At 33.7% G+C, this 16,688-nt stretch overlaps 1 protein-coding gene across 4 annotated transcripts in view; it reads left to right on the forward strand.

Annotated features, from left to right (window-relative positions):
* ATP8A1 (ATPase phospholipid transporting 8A1) overlaps positions 1 to 16,688 on the forward strand; it is a 104,154-nt gene that overhangs the window by 41,015 nt on the left and 46,451 nt on the right. For all 4 annotated transcript variants that reach the window (XM_035323386.1, XM_035323389.1, XM_035323385.1 and 1 more), the window contains 8 exons: positions 1,584 to 1,689; positions 3,021 to 3,103; positions 3,271 to 3,320; positions 8,379 to 8,448; positions 9,521 to 9,605; positions 13,090 to 13,229; positions 14,214 to 14,352; positions 15,457 to 15,521. In XM_035323386.1, coding sequence (XP_035179277.1) covers positions 1,584 to 1,689; positions 3,021 to 3,103; positions 3,271 to 3,320; positions 8,379 to 8,448; positions 9,521 to 9,605; positions 13,090 to 13,229; positions 14,214 to 14,352; positions 15,457 to 15,521 — 738 coding nt within the window. The remainder of the gene's footprint in view (positions 1 to 1,583; positions 1,690 to 3,020; positions 3,104 to 3,270; positions 3,321 to 8,378; positions 8,449 to 9,520; positions 9,606 to 13,089; positions 13,230 to 14,213; positions 14,353 to 15,456; positions 15,522 to 16,688) is intronic.

Consider the following 16,688-nt stretch of genomic DNA (forward strand, 5'->3'; position numbering starts at 1 on the left):
TATAAGAAGCAGTACCACCATTACTATTTATTTTTTTCATTTGTACAAGAGACTTTTTTTTTTACACTTTACATTTACACTATCAATGCAGGTGTTGTTGTTCTATATTTGGAGTGTAAATAAATTACTCCTATTTCCTTAAATTTTATCTTTCCCTGAGGGTAATTTCAGGGTAACTGGCAGGCAATGAAGCATTTTGTTCCTACAACTGGGGCAGCCTCAAATGCCTGGTACAGTAGTGCAACTCTCAAGCATATCTAAAGCAGAGGGGGCTCTTGTATTTACCTGCACAGGCCAGTTTCAGTGCTAGTTACGTGGACTGCTTTGAAGAAGCATCATCCTATTGCTGCTGTTGTCTAGAAAATGCTTGGTGCACAGGTGATTGAATCTTTAGAGTTTTCTGGTAAATACACAGTATTAGATCTATGTAATATGAGCAAGATCTAATGAGCTATTTACCTTTTTTAAAAAAAGAGAAAAAAGGCATTTGTGTATGTCTTTAAAATTTAGGCACAAATTAAAAGAATTCAAAGAGGTTTCACCAATATATGTTGAATATGTTTATAAGTGATTTGGATAAGAATCTGTAGTTCAGCCTTTTGAATAGATCTTTAGAGCATCTTGGGGGCATCACTGGGAGAGGACAGGAATCTGCGCCTGTGTTTGATTATGAAAAGCTTTGAATTCATCTGAGCTTTACAAGTCACCCATTAGTGTTTTTGTACTGTGGAATTAGGTTAGGTTTTCAGAGATTATTATATTTTATAAAGTAGTGTAAAGAAATACTACAAATATGCAATGAGAAATCTTGGTTAAAGTGGCAACTGAGCTTATTTAGAAGGGAATGCAGTGTGGTTTCTTTTCAGCAATCATTCAGGAGTCAGTTCATTCATTTGCTAACTTCAGCTGTACTAATAAGGCGTTAGTTCTTTTTACTCAAAAACAGACAACTATTTCTGCTTAGAAACATTCTTTTCCCCTTTCTTGGTTAAACCATGTGAAATTCTTAGCTTTGTAGATTTTGAAGTGCCTGAGATACTCATCTTAGTATCTTCTTTTAAAAACTGTTGCCTGACCTTGCAGCGTTTTCCAAATGGCTTTCAGGTTTGGTTGCTACATCTTTCCAAAGGTTCTCAAAAATATGCTAAGAAATAAGGTGTTAGGCAAAAGTAATGTTAGAAGGAATATTTTTTAATAAAAACAACATCCAAAGAGACTTCAGTAAATAATAAAAATTATCCGTGAAATCATTTTACATTATCAATACAGCATTCAGATTTACCTTCCCTATAAAATGCTTATTTAAATTATTCTATGTTTCTGGTTATTTGCTTTTGACTGTATGATAGTGAATGCCACTAAACTCAATCTACATTGCCTATACTGAGGTACAGAAAGAAGAAATTATTTTGCATGTTGAAATCGGTGTACAGATAGATAATGTCTGTTTTATTTAATTCTTGCTAGTTTAAAGGAGAGAGAAATCTTTCATTAAAATTTTCTTTGTTACTCTTTGTCCATATTATTACATTTTAATTGCTTACTGATTAAATTATTAATCATTCCCTGACTTTTTTTTTTAGCCAACTGCACCTATAATATGTGAGTTTTTGACAATGATGGCAGTATGTCATACAGCAGTTCCAGAAAGAGAAGGTGATAAGATTGTATATCAAGCAGCATCTCCAGGTGAGAGTCAAATAACTAAATGAACATGTAGTAAAGTTTTAAAAATAATAAAAACTATTTATTCAACAAGAAAATTTTATTTAAAATGTATTGTTTATTTTGAAGTATCTTCTGAAATTAAAAAAGAAATCATATCCCTCAAAAAAAAATGTCAGCTAGAATCAGTTTTGTCTAAGAATATGAATGTAGACTTTTCTAATTTGCTTTAAAATATATATATGGATGTCCTGCGAATTATATGAGGACAAAGGGTAATTAACTATATAGCATCCATAAGCTGTCATCAGATTGGTGAGGAAGTCCAAAGGAAGTGCTCAATTGCAAATTGAAATCAAACCAGGAGATAAACTCTCCTTGCTTGTGAACCTATTCTGTAACCATGGTAATTAGCACAAAGACTGTTTGTAATAAAAAATGAACAAGAAATTATTTTAATAGGATAAAAGTAGTGATCAAGTCTACTAGAGACTGAGAAAAGATCATAGCACAAAAGGACTAGTTGAAGCCTATCTTGGTTCATAGACAACTTTTGAATATGGGACACAACGTACCAAGGCAAAATCTTTGAAATATATTACGTGATTCAGATATTCTTCAGTCTTTGTCATCCCTGTCTGCCCCGACTCCTAGGTGGCCATCTATCTGGCAATTCTGTCCTTCAAAATTGAAAGACATGGACAGTGGTAGGGCCATAAATAAAGCTATCTGGGCCGTGGCAGCATTTTTTTTTTAGCATCGGTGAGCTAATTCTGTTTTGATGTCTTAAACCATTTGGAGAGAGCCAATGCCTATTGGAGACTGGGTTCCCGAAGGTACCTACTGAAGTTACCTATTATTTACTGGAATTATTTATCACTCTTTTCTTCTAAATCACAACTTACATAAAAGGGAAAGTACCTTGTGCAGCTCCCTAGTGAATAAGGCACTTAGGAAATGTGAGGTTTGTTCTCTAAGCAATGTTTAGTCAGCATCCAAATATCTGAGTCCCTGAAGGTATGCTTAGGGGTAGAAAGAAGGCAGAATGTCTCGTTTTTCAATGAAGCAGTGTCATTGCATCTACCGGAATGCATAATTTATCAGTTTTCAAGTTAAAGCTTTGGAGAGTGTGTTCTCATCACTGTACTGAGAGATGTGCTCTTTTTTCTGTGAACTGTAAATTAATTTCGTCACAGTTTTAACAGGAGAAACAAAGACTACTTACCAGCATTGAGTCTAGTCTTACAGATCTTTAAAGGAAAAAAGAAATTGAAAGCATCAATTAAATCATGGCGTAAGCTAACAGTTTTCTTGTACATCTTGTAAAATAAGTACTACTGGTTAACTTGTTGCAGATGAAGGAGCATTGGTCAGAGCAGCCAGGCATCTTCATTTTGTATTCACTGGAAGGACACCTGACTCAGTAATCATAGAGTCTGTAAGTATTTTGGGGTACCATTATAATTTTCTGTATTTACTATTACCGTATTAAATAATTTCTGAATAAATGCATCATAGTACTTATCTGTTGAGATGTTGTTTATTTCTTTTTGATTGTTCTGCTTTAGTTTTTTTGCATTAATTTTTATCTTTTTTATTTTTCAGCTGGGACAAGAAGAGAGATATGAACTGTTAAATGTGCTGGAATTTACAAGGTAAACAGCTTGTTGAGCACTTAATACCTTTTTGTGAACATAGTTAATGAATTTACGTTATGGGTAAACATTTGCATTTTTGATACTTGTACAAGCAAAGTGTGCAGGCTTGGCTTTTATTTCTATAATGAAATAGCGTGTGATGATACCATAGGCAAAATAGTGCACTTGATTAAGATCATGCTTCTGGTTTTGTTCCAAAATATTTCCAGAGGCATATATTTTTGTCATCTCCTTTCTGTCTAATATTTTCCACTTTTGCTTTTGCTCAATTTCAAAAACATTTGCTCGCAAAACCTCAAAAACTGATGTGAAAAGGCAGTATAGTAAAATATTTGAAGTTTTAAATGTATTTTTGAAAGCCCTAACACCATCTGAAATAGAAAAATAATTGAAATTTGACAGCAGGGGGAAAGCTTCAAATGTTAGAGAGAACTTGTGTTTGACTTGACTGATAGAGTGTAATTTTGTATTTGATCTTGAATGTACTTGTTTATTACTTCTTTAAATAATCTAGACTGAAGACCAGTCCTTTCTGAGCAGCATCACTAGAGCATTGGCTAGTGGATTTCCTTGGAAAAAGAGATTAACATATATTTTACTCTCAGTAAAAATTTCCTGTCCAAGCTATTGGAATTATAAAGGCTTGCATGAGATGCCATTTCATTTGTTGTATAAATCTTTCTAAACAGTATCTATGAATGCAATCTGTGGTTTAAGTATTCATGTAGTTCTATTGCTTACTTTGGCACAGGATGGGGAAGAGAATTGTACGTAGAGGAAGCTCTTCTTTTATTAGAATACTTCCTTCTAATTTTGCTTGCGGAAAGTGATCATTGTTTGCCTTTCCTTGTCCTCTTACGTTTCCCTTGAGTTTACCTTGAGGATTCTAAAAGATCAAATAATAAAAATCCAAAGCAATAGAAAAGGGGCTGTAGATGGATAGGTTGTGTGAAATGTCAGAAGTAGTTGCCTATAGTTCTAACAGTAGTAATAATAATGCAATAATAATAATAATAGTAATCATAATGCAAAGCATAACAGAAGAATCAACAGAGTGGGGGGAAAAAAAAGCAACATCCTTGTTTATAGTTCTGAATGTATTTTAATGACTTCTTACAATTAACATTAATGTTTTCTATATTGTAGAGAACATACTTGACATTTTTCAGACTTCCGCCATTGTTTCATTTTCCTGTAGGCACTTTTTTCACTTTCTGTTCTGGAAATTTATCAAGCATGTTGCACACCTGCTTATATGTTGTTAGTTTGGCATTTGTGTAAGTTCATACTTTATTCATGGGGTAGCAGTAAAAGATTCCTCCTCTTTTGTTCCTATTTTTGATTTCATAGATCTTAAAATTCTGTGTCAGTCTAAAACTATATTTTAAACAGTGATACTTCATGGAGAATCGAGAATTCCTTTTGAATCTTAGCCTCTGGAGGACTGAGCTTTTCAGTGGATACCAACCACCAAAACTTTACCATGCATTCTGTTTTTATAGCTGTTGTTTTTTCTAGGTTTAGCTTTGCTTGGAACTGACTTGTTGGAAGCACTAGAGGTCACCCTTGCTCCATAGCAGGAGAAATTTTGACTCAAAACGTAACACCATATGTATGGGTAGCAGCATGTACCTTCAGAGTAGTAATCTGTAACCATTAAGACTCCTCCTGAGTTAAGAGCTTCCAGGTGTTCTACGGTGTTTTTTTCCCCAGAAGAAATGCAAACTAATTTCTTACTGCCTTCCAGTACAAACCAGATAAGACTCTTCAACAAGAGCACAACAGTGTCAATATTTGATAGAGTAGTCCTTCAGAGAAGTAAGTTACAGAAGTAAAACTTGTAGGAATGCTTGATAGAGTTGTGTTTTATAGTACTCTGTTTTTGCAGAGATCAGAAGTGTGCCTGTGAAAACAGAAGTATACAATATGATAGTTATCCTTTTTAAGGCAGTAGCTTTCAGTCCAACTGGCTTGTGAGAATACTGAAAACAACTGATAATCCTAACGCAGCTGGGAATTATTCCTGAAATGTAGTGCTAATGTCTGTGGAGTAACTAGTGTCCTTATGAGTTGTACTCAGTTTCATTTGTCTCCAACAGATACTTTGCTCAGATGCCACAACTGCTGTGGTACCCCAAGTTTAAGGAACTGAAGAGTTTTTCAGACCCCGTTCTTACCCTGTGCTGTTCAGGGCTCCCCATGCTGTCAGGAGAAGGAATCCTGGAAGGAAATGCTGTGCTCATTCTCATATTCTGTCACCTGAAATTATAACAAATAGAAAAAGTGCAGCTATCTCTTGGGAGCCAAAACCAAGTTAAAATCAAGTCATGTCAGTTAAGGATCCAAAACCAGAGAAAATCTTATGCTTACTGTTATCCCTGTGCTGAGTACATAAACTGTCTTTTCACCTGGGCAAGGTAGCATGAATTTCAGTATGTGACTCCTTCTTTCAGTAAACATAAGCTATGTCCGTTTTCAGTGTAGAAATTGCACATCAGTGCAAGAATGTGTCATTACACACACAGTTCTGCTGATGGAGGTTTTGATTGTATCTGTTTCGTAGAGGAATTAATTGAATTTTTAGCACCAGAATTAATTTCACTGATGACTATAGACCTAGTAATTGTATTTCAATATCTGGAGTATGCATCGTCTATTGATTTAATGACTGATCTTCCTCTGCATCCCAGGAGCACATCTCCATATTCTAGTATAAGTCTTCTGTGGTAGTTATAGGGTAAAGCTCCTTGTCTAGAGAAAAACAGACAGATGTAGAATAACACTGTAATGTGTCTGAAATGCATCAATAGCTTGACAAGTCTTAGACCCAATCAGTTTTATGAATAATGCACATTGCCTTGGCTGTTATACTGTGCAGACTGAAGGCCGCCTAGAGCATTTCAGATCTTATCTCTTCTCCATCATTGAAAGAGGGACAGAATGTACTGATCCTGTTCTGACTTCTGAATGAAGACTGATACTTGTAAATGTAGGGGGAGGAGGGGAAAAGTGGCTGACAGAAGATGTACCAAAACCTTGGGAGTAATATTTGTTTTTTGTGTTTGTGTGGATAAACTCTGATGAAAGTTTCATCTTAAACTGTAGATAGGCCTTGCAAAGTAACAGAGGGCCTATCAGGGCTGTTTCTGTCCCCTCACAATGATTCAGCTGAGCTGTAATCTCATGACAGTTCCATGGGAATTACCAGCTATTGTCTCTCCTATGTGAAGAAAGTAAAACAAAAAAATGGTATCGCACTGAGTTTCATGTAATACCGCAATTTTATGGTTTCTTATTTTACCACAAAACAGACTTAAGACTATCACTGCAGTAAAAAGGCTCATAAAAAGTTAGAAGTCCTTGACAGTAAGTCCTGCTGATAAGCTTTATTGCAGTTTTGCTAAGAAGAATATATGTCAGTCAAGATTCCATGTCTGTATTCACAGCTCAAGTTTTGGAAGGTTAGAGGAAAGCATTGGTTATTCTCTGGTGCATCATCTTCAGTAGATTGATAGGCATGCAGCTGTATGCGGAACTTCAGGATTGCAATTTTGTTGTATTACAAGAAAAGTACAAAACTGCTTAATTTTTAGCTGTGAAGTGTGTGTGTGTGTGTTTGTGTCTGTATAAACAGTATATATATATACATACACATATATATACATATGTTTAAAAATAAATAGATAGATAACAGGTTTCTCCTCTTTTCCTTAGCTGAACATTCAGGCTGATGTAATGAATTAAGGTAGCTATAAGCTAAACAATTATACCAGGAATCAATTGAATCTCAGGATTTTAAAGAAAGTTTAAGCAACATAATTGCAATTTAGATTATCTGAATTTCTCAATGGTTATCTTAGTGAATCCCTAACTGGACACTGTCTAAGGGTTTTATCTGAGATTTTTTAGATTAGAGAAGAAATAAAGAAAGAGTTGCAGCAGTTAATGTCTTTTTATGCTGTCTTATGCAATAGTCACAGTAGAAATGTAATTAAATATTGCTGCTCAGATCTCCACTTGAAGCAAAGCGCACACATAGGTGGAATAGGAAAAGATTTTCTTGAAGATAATAATCAGGCAGTTACTTCACAAGTAATTTTAAAATTCTTTCCTTAACCTATCTCCATATATTCCACTTATGGGATGTTTTCGTTGGCAGTCTGAACTTCAGAAACCATTCATACAATGGTATTTGATGATCTATAAATGGGATCCAGTTCCCAACAGGAACTGAACTTATAAAAGGACCATTTACTTCAATCTCTTTTGTGTATTTTACTGTGAGCTGTATGCATGACAAATTATTTTTGTTCCCTAAATAGTTCCTGTGGAGATATTAAAAAATAATAATAATAAAAAAAAAAGTTTGAAAGAATTATGGTATAAATACACATTTTGACTGGATATGATATTGAATCTAAAGTAAGTTTGTTGGAGGCCCTCAAAGGGAAGACAGAAAGCAAACGTGACCATCTTGTCCATCCTTTGTTCCCATTCCTACCTTGACTTCAGTCATTGGGACTGAAAGAAAAAAACATAGATCTCATTAAGAACTGAGAGTCAGAGAGTAGTTAACGTGAGGCAAGGCACCTTCTAAATCTCAGCATGCTTAAAATAATGTGTGATGAATAGAACTCTGAACTTTCTGATGACAGTAACAAGGCACAGTATACTAGGGACTCTTTCTGTTTGGCTGGGAAGGAAGAAAATGCTGAAGTGGTCTTTATGATCTTGGTCACATATGCTTTATGCCATAAGATGCTTTTCTGTGATCAGTAGACAATATTAATAATATTAAGGTGACAGTAAAGGTTCTTAAATTCCTTTTTACAGGAAAAAGACCTACAGAGAAGTGCACAAAAAGACTGCATTAATTCTAGTTATTAGATAGCGAATCCTTTTTTCCATCCCAGTCACCTGAAAACATCATTCAGAATAGCCTTGTTCCTTTTCTTTTGAATTATGTAACTTATATATCAATATTCGTAGGTAAAATGTTGTTAAATATAAATATTTATTAACTACCCACTTACTGGGCATTCATTTCTCTTTCAGCTCTAGGAAGAGAATGTCAGTGATAGTTCGCACGCCAACAGGAAAGTTAAGACTCTACTGCAAAGGAGCTGTGAGTTTTATTATATTTTCACTTTATCAAAGAACATGCACTTAAACATACAAAAGCAAAAAGTTGTTAGCATGGTAGAATTTCAAAACATTGAAACTGGTGGGGGATGGGAGAGGATGATGCCTTTTTCAGTTTACATGATTTTATTATGTAGTTGTTTAGTGTGATTAACTAGTTTATTTTTTTCCTTACTAACTGCATAAGAAGGTGAGAGAGGCCTGTTCATTCTGTACTTCTGTGTTCTTTGTACTTCGACTAATACCTTTATACTTCCTACTAATTGTTTCTTTCTGTACTCCAAGAAAATAGATGAAGGTATGGTTTCCTATCATTTACTTGCTGGGGTTGTTGAGCATGAATCAGTAGGTGGGAATAGTAATCTAGTATAAACAACTAGATAGGAATTTTTACCTATCATCGGTGTTATGCCAGAAGTAAATCTTCCCGAAGGTAAGATCAGAAGATAGCCTAATCATGCTTGCATATAGGAATGGCAGGGTTTCTCATTAGTTCTTGGTCCATATCTAAATTCATGTTTGATAGGAGGAGGGATGGTGATGCAAATCTAATTCCTGAATGGTTTAAAAAGCTAAAGTTGATGGAATATAAATTTCCATTCTGCATCTTCTCAAGAGAAGGCAAGAAGCTTTCGTTAGCATTCTGTATATCAAGCCGGTTACAAAAGCCTATGAATGACAGTTATGCAAAAGTAATTTTACATTTTGAGCTTAATATTAAAACAGAGACAGCATTTTAAAAGATCAAAATAATCCGCACAGCAAGACAAAAGAAGATACTGTACCTTTCAAAATGAAGGGAAATAACAGCAAAACATGTAGGAGAGACAAATTCTGCTGTGATGTAGTTTTTAATTTTAGAGGTTCAGAGGGTTTAGAGTGTCCTTTTTTCCTTCCACTGAAATAAATTAACTTCTATTCATTTATATATTTGTACTGAAGTAAACTAATACAGTACTGCATATTTTTCTGCCACTTTTTCCTATGTGTTTTTATTGTCTACAAAATACATTTTTCTATTAAATTGTTTTGTGTTCATTTTATTTATGTTGTAGGATACTGTAATTTATGACCGCCTTGCTGAGAGTTCAAAATACAAAGAAATCACCTTAAAACATCTAGAGCAGTTTGCTACAGAAGGTGGGTGATACTATTCAATTTAAAACTAAATGCAAATGTGGTTACTGTTCAACTATTCAGTTTTGCAGTTTTCTGTTGCTGTAATGTTTTCTTCACATGAAGTTAGAAAATTACATTTTAGTAATGCCTCCCTAAAAGATAATCTTCTTCTGAAAAAGCTTCAGTAGTAAGTTTAAAAGACAGAAAACAACACTTCAGAGGCTTTTAAACACAATATATTTTTCCAAAGAGCAGAAAACATATTGTACATTTTTTTGTCTTAGTGAATGTTTCATCGTCCGTGATCACTTTAATCTCCCTCACACAATGAATGCTGTAGCATAAGAAACAGCAGCGGAAGTGAATATACTTGCATATGACTAGCATAGTGTTTTTAAGGCAACGTTACAATGTATTTTTTTCTGTCACCACTCACTGTAACAGAATTGTAATTACTAGTTTTCCATATGCTACTTTTTAGCAACCAATCTTTCAAAGCAGTTGCTCTATTATGGCTCATGAAGTAGGAGTGGTAAGTAAAATGTAAGAGACTATGAAATTAAGACTATTGATACAAACAGCCAATTATTAAATAAAAGTAAATTCCACAATATAGACGAGCATGAAACCACACTGTAGAAAGTTTTCTGTTTTGGTATTAGTTTTTCCATCAATGGTCCTAGTTCTTCCTTTTTACAAAGATAGCAGAAAGGGGAGCAGAAGAGGAAGGGCATGAATTATAGAATTGTGCTGTGAAGTATCATAGTGCTTTCATTTATTTATGAGTTGGGAGAGAGTTATGGTAATCTGAAATTCATTTTTTTTTACCTCATCAGTTTTTTCTAATACACTGTTAATGGAGCATTAAAAGTATCTTTAATGTGTTTTAAGAAATAAGCTTATAGTTGAAAGCAAACTTTGAAATATTTTCTTTACCTAAAATACTTTCCTTACCTTTTCATAACTGATGTCTGTTCAGATGTTGTTATATCAAGAGAGATCCTTTTTCTGTATGTTATGCATATGACTTAACTATTTTTTTCTATTGTGGTTTATTATGGAACTAAGCATTTTGTTTAGTGTTGTAGTCACCATCTTCAGGCTCTTGAGTTCATAGGGGACAGCAGAAGCAAGCCAGAGATCTTTCTTTTGCTTGTTTTCCGTATCAAGATCTCTGCAGGAAACACTTGGTTAGCCTTAGAGAGTTTCAAACTTAGAATAAATTTCTTTCTTCAGAAAAATAAATTTCCTTCTTTGCAAGAAAGCTGAAAACACAACTAAAACCAAAGAAATTTGACTGATAATACAACACGAAGCCTCAGATGCATAGTTTGACCTTACGAATCCAGTTATACGAGCTAAGTTTGGGACAGTTTTTTAACAGTCAAACCGCGATCAGTTAGTTTGGGTCATAAGGCTATATATTTGGTTACAGAAAAGGTAAAAATATATCAATTCTTAACTACTGTTTTCATTAAATCACTGTTCCAAATGATACCATTTTTCTTTATCAGTCAGCTTGGACTGAATTAAATAAAAATAAAAAGTGAAAAATCCTGCCCTTCTTTAAAACCAGTGCTCATATAAATTAGTATTAAGAAATTTGTTCAAATGCTCTTTTACCCTTCTTTTAAAGAGATGAAAGGATTTACTGTTCAGAAGTGAATTGCTAACCTTTCAAAAACACTAAATTTAATCTTAAAAAAAAAAAAAGTACACCTCTCTCTGGAATCGATTAATGAAATTGGTATTTATTTTTGCATCAGATTTAAATTACAGCCAATGACGTGGCAAAGTTTCTCATGTGGCAGTACAGTATGTCCTTGGCATTTGCTGCATGCTCTTGGTGTGTTGTTCAAAAACGAAGTGGTTAGCATGGCTGGCATTTATATTTAAGCATTTATTAAGCTTGAGTGTTAATGCCTTCTTGGATAAATAGAGAAAGTGTATAATTTTCCTGTGTTGTTGTTCCAGTCTGTTAAGAAGCAGATTTAATGATATTCTATTTTCCACTTTTTATTTGAAAGATTCCTTTAAATTAAAATGAAAAGAAACTTTTTTAAAAATTAAAATAGAAAAAAATGAGGCTCTGATTTAAAAGGAAAAATGTGTTGAGGGACATGTTTGCTGATATTCTATACATGCTGATTTTCTTCTCTTTGTTTTATCACCTGCCTAAAATATTTTGAAAGAATCATGGAAACCAAAGTGCTATTAGTCATAATTCCTCCTCATGTCATTTCTCACTTCATATTCATTTTTTTGAATCTTGCTAATGTATTCATATTAAACAAAAAAATAAAACATCAACTGAATTTTTCGTTCTTTAGGTCTAGATGGTAAAAAGCAGTGTTCCTAATACTGCTCAGTTATTAACATATTAGAATTACAAGTGATTTATGTCCTGATTATATTATATTATTATCTTAAATTTCAGACATATTGTGTTATGCCCAGCCTCTTGGATTATTTCAGAATTGCTGCTGGTGCTGGTCTGTGCACAGCAGAAGCCTGTGAACAAATAAAGATTGTGTTTAGCCACCCTTGGTTAAGATGCTCTTCATCTCCTAGAGAATAGTGGGTAAATAACAAAGGACACATCCAACTTCATGTGCTAGAAACATAAGAATCTCGTGATACATGAAAACAAACTGTTAGGACATTCACACCTGTCTCTTTAAATTGAATTTAAGTCTGTACTGTCAGAAAAGAGATTTATTTATTTTTATTTTAGAGTCTCAGATTCTCACTGTAGTGTTCAATCTAGGTTTATGGTGAAGGAAAAAATCTGTTATGAAGTATAAATAGTACATATACATGTCTGTGTGTATATATATATGTGTATATATATTTATATAGTATTTACTAGATTAAGTTAAATCTCCAAATGTTGCCTGTATACAAAGATCTTACGAATTTGGAAAGCTGGAATAATCTGTGATATGGGAAAATAAATGTGATGGGATTCACAATTGGTTTCTAGATGGTAAATTTCTAACTTCAACTGATAACTTCATAAGGACATTTGGGAAGGGATGAAGGAGGGGGAATTTGTAAAATTGTGGTGATATATTTTAACTTTCATTACAGAGTTATTGCTTCCCATCATAGTTTGGGAGTATAATTCAATCTTAGAGTTGTGATGTTCCTAAACATCTAATGTATGTTATCTGTTCAGCAAGTGTAATCAGCTTCATTTTTCTTTTACAGTTTAAGATAAGTTGAATGTTTTGCAAAATTTTCATCTTTTCCTGAGGTGTAACACCTGTATTAAATTCAGCTACTTTGGAAGAGTTACTTTCCTGCATAAATTTCTCTTTTTATCACATTTTATATTTTAGATGCATGAAATAAACTTATTCAAGATGTGCAGCAATATGTTGAAAATCAGACACAAGCAAACATAAAATACAGGAGAAAAAAAACTGTTAATATTTACTCATTGTAGGCATATCAAGGAAGAAACTTAAAAAATATTGAATCAAACTATCTGCTTTCTCGGTAGGCTTAAGAACTCTGTGTTTTGCTGTAGCTGAGATTTCAGAAAGCGATTATCAAGAATGGTTAGATGTCTATCACCGGGCTTCTACAGCAATACAGAACAGAGCGCTCAAACTTGAGGAGAGCTATGAATTAATTGAAAAAGTATGTGCATTTCCCTGGGTTTTTGTTTTCGGGGGGAGTAGTTTCTTTTGGTTTTGTTTTTTGTTGTTGTTTTTGATGTTTTTTTTCTAAATTTGTCTTTACATGTACCATGAAATCCGAGCCATTGAGAAATAACACTTTAACAGAAAAAGCTTTAGCGGTATACTGACAGATACATCACATACTCCTTGTAGTTGAGATGATTGAAATGAAGATTAATTTGACAAAGTTTTTGCAGCAAGTAACTTGCTTCCCAGAAAGTATTGATTTTGCATTGAGCTACTGTTATTTTTTTTCAGGGTTGCTGTTTTGTGGGATAAAGTGGTTAACAGAGAAATAATATGTGCTTTGTTGTATAATGATCATAGAGAAAAGTTAAGATTAGAAGATCATCTAGTCATAACCCACTGCTTAGAACAGGGCTAATTCTAAAGCTGGACCAGGTTGTCCAGCACTTTAATGAAGTTCTGAGTGTCTCCAAGGAGGGAGTCTTCCCAGCTACAGTAGGCAATTTTTATATTTTTTAGTGCTGAACTGTTTTTTTCCCCCTTTCATGAATTTATATTTCTTTTGTTGCAGAAAGTGACTATTGACACTTGTTCTTTCACTATTTACATCATAGAGGAGGATGGCTTCTCTGTAAGCCCTCTTTAATTAGCAGAAGACAGAATTGGAATCACCCTATTAGCTTTACTTTTGTGTCCCTGCACTGGGACAGCTTTTGCTGAACAAGGTATTCACCTATAATTGGGTGAAGTTGTAGTGTTCATGCTATACAGTTGGCAGTTTATCACAACACATAGATACTTAAAGTTCATAAGAATATACTCAAAGAAATTTATTAGTGGTTACCTAGTCTGATTCATGAATTTTAATAACATTTAATCTTTTCATAAACATGAAAAGTTAAACAAAAGACACTAAAAGATTAAAAGTGAATTTAAACTGGAACAACTTCATGTACAGAATATTTTATATCCACAGAATCTTCAGCTACTTGGAGCAACAGCAATTGAAGATAAACTACAAGACAAAGTGCCTGAGACCATAGAGACACTCATGAAAGCTGACATAAAAATTTGGATACTTACTGGGGACAAACAAGAGACTGCCATTAATATCGGTATTATATATACATTTACTCGATTACTTTGTTGATAGATTTAGAAATCTAGATTTAGATTTAGATTTAGATTTAGGAGGAAAAAATGGGCATTTGTGCTTTTTTAGCATTTAAATTGATGAAGAATATATGGTTTGGTTTTTTTGACAATGAGAGGGGAGTAATATTAAGAAAATGAATTTTTAGTTTCCTTCCTGTATTTCTTCTTTCAAGGAAAGCTGGTAGTGACCATGATCTTAACTAAAGTAAAGCATACAGTTTTCTTCTTAGTACATTAAAGTACTATAATCTTTACCATCAATCAGAGGTTTCCTTTTGTAGCTTCCTTTTATTTTAAATGGGGGTAAAAGGAAATCATGAATTAACTAAGTCAAACAGTGATAAATCTGTATTTTTAAATATTAATACATGAAAGCTGCATTTAAGACCTAATACTCTTTGCATGTGAGCATATCAGCATTTCAGTAATAAGTAGCCTAAGTGTGCCCTAAAATGTAATTTTGATTATATGGTTTCTTTTTATTAGTATAATTATCTTTGAACTTAAATAACCTTATATGTGCCCATGATACAGTTAGTCTGTGGTTATTTTCATTAGTACTTTCAGGTTTGAGGAAATACATGTCATAACAATATTGTCATGTTTTTTATGAATAATAGCATATAGTTATTTGTCTGGGTAGCCTGCATCACTAACTCATAGCACAAATTCTGCTTAAAGCATCAAAGATAACAGAAAAGAATGAGAATGCAGCTTGCATTCCAAAGATTTCCAAAGTTAAGGGAGATCTCTCTGCTGTTTTCAACTACCTGAAAGGAATTTCCAGAAAACATGTATCTTAGTCACATGTGCTCAGCACAAGGACAAAAAACAACAGTCACAAATTGCAACAAGGCAAGTTCTGACCATGCTGGTATACTACCTGCATGTCTTATTCTTATAGAATGAGAAGTATTTTTTTTACCAGTCATTTCAGATGGGGCAGTCTTCTGTCCCCTACAGAGGAAAAATAAATGAAAATAAAGAAAATAAAGAAAAAACGTGCTGTTATATTTTAGTGGACTTAGTGAAACAAATTGTTGAAAACAAAATGTTTTTAACAGGTCACTCCTGTAAACTTTTGAGAAAGAACATGGGACTAATTGTTATAAATGAAGGCTCTCTTGACGTAAGTAAAACATTAAGTTTTCAGTTAATGAAACATTGTGGGTTTTTTACTGCTTAAAATATCAAGATATCATGTTTGAAGTGGTTTGAAAAATAACTTGGAGCATTCATTTATCTGGACAAATACAGAAAATTCTGCTAAACCACTGGTGGGGGGGGGGGAAGGGGGCTTTTATTTGTTCAGGGCGGGGAGGGGGTGTTTTGTTTTTTAATCTTCTCAGTTTGGGATTGCTCAACTGGAAGACAGCACAGTCTCTGTTACAAAATGTTGATGAATAACTGCAAAACTTGGCTATGTCTGCCAGAAACAAAGTGTAGCTAATAAACAAATGGACTTCAGAATGATTACCGAGCTATTTCCATATAATGTAATGACTCCATCCAGGCACAAAGCTAGGTGCTTGTAGTAGTACCCAAACAAACTAATCCTGAGTTTGTTTCTAATGCTGGTCCTTACAAACTTAGTATCTGGCAAAAATTACTTGTGTGGTTTAACAGCTGGAATTGTAATCAGATCTTGAAGTACAGGTAAGGGTTAAAACCACCAACAGCGCTTCATAGAGAAGAAATTATTTCGATAAGGTAAGAATGCAAGATTAAGTGAAAAATCCCATGAGAGGGGGAAACATAACTCTTGTTACTACCTCTAAGGGAGCATTAAATGAGCTTAAAAGTGGAAGAATTCCCTCATCACGAAAATTTACTGTCGAAAAGGCTTCAGGAGAAACCATTATACTAAGCTTACCTTACTCTGTATTATTTGGGTTGCTTAAGACTGGACTTAGGGAAAGGAAGGGAGAGACTAGACTTAAGGAAAGAAAGGGAGAGAAAAGTGAAAGGGAAATATGGGAATCAGCAAGAGGGGAATGCCTTAACTGTAGCGTTCAGTTCTGGCATGTAAAAGGAGACTATAACATGAATTAAAAATACTTCTACTTTTTTTTTTTAATTAATAAGTATTTATTTAAATATTTTGAGCAACTTAAAATAATGTTTTCAACTTTGAAGTGTGAACTTAATCACAATGACTTTATTTTAAATATGACCTATTTTAAGCAACATATTTTTCCTGATTAAAAACTTAAAATAAAATCCCAAACACAGAACAGACAGCAGATATTGATTAATGTTTGGAACCAGTCTGATACAGTAAGCAACTTTTGACACT

The sequence above is a fragment of the Oxyura jamaicensis genome, chromosome 4, assembly GCF_011077185.1.
Source record: "Oxyura jamaicensis isolate SHBP4307 breed ruddy duck chromosome 4, BPBGC_Ojam_1.0, whole genome shotgun sequence".
NCBI classification, from domain to species: domain Eukaryota; kingdom Metazoa; phylum Chordata; class Aves; order Anseriformes; family Anatidae; genus Oxyura; species Oxyura jamaicensis.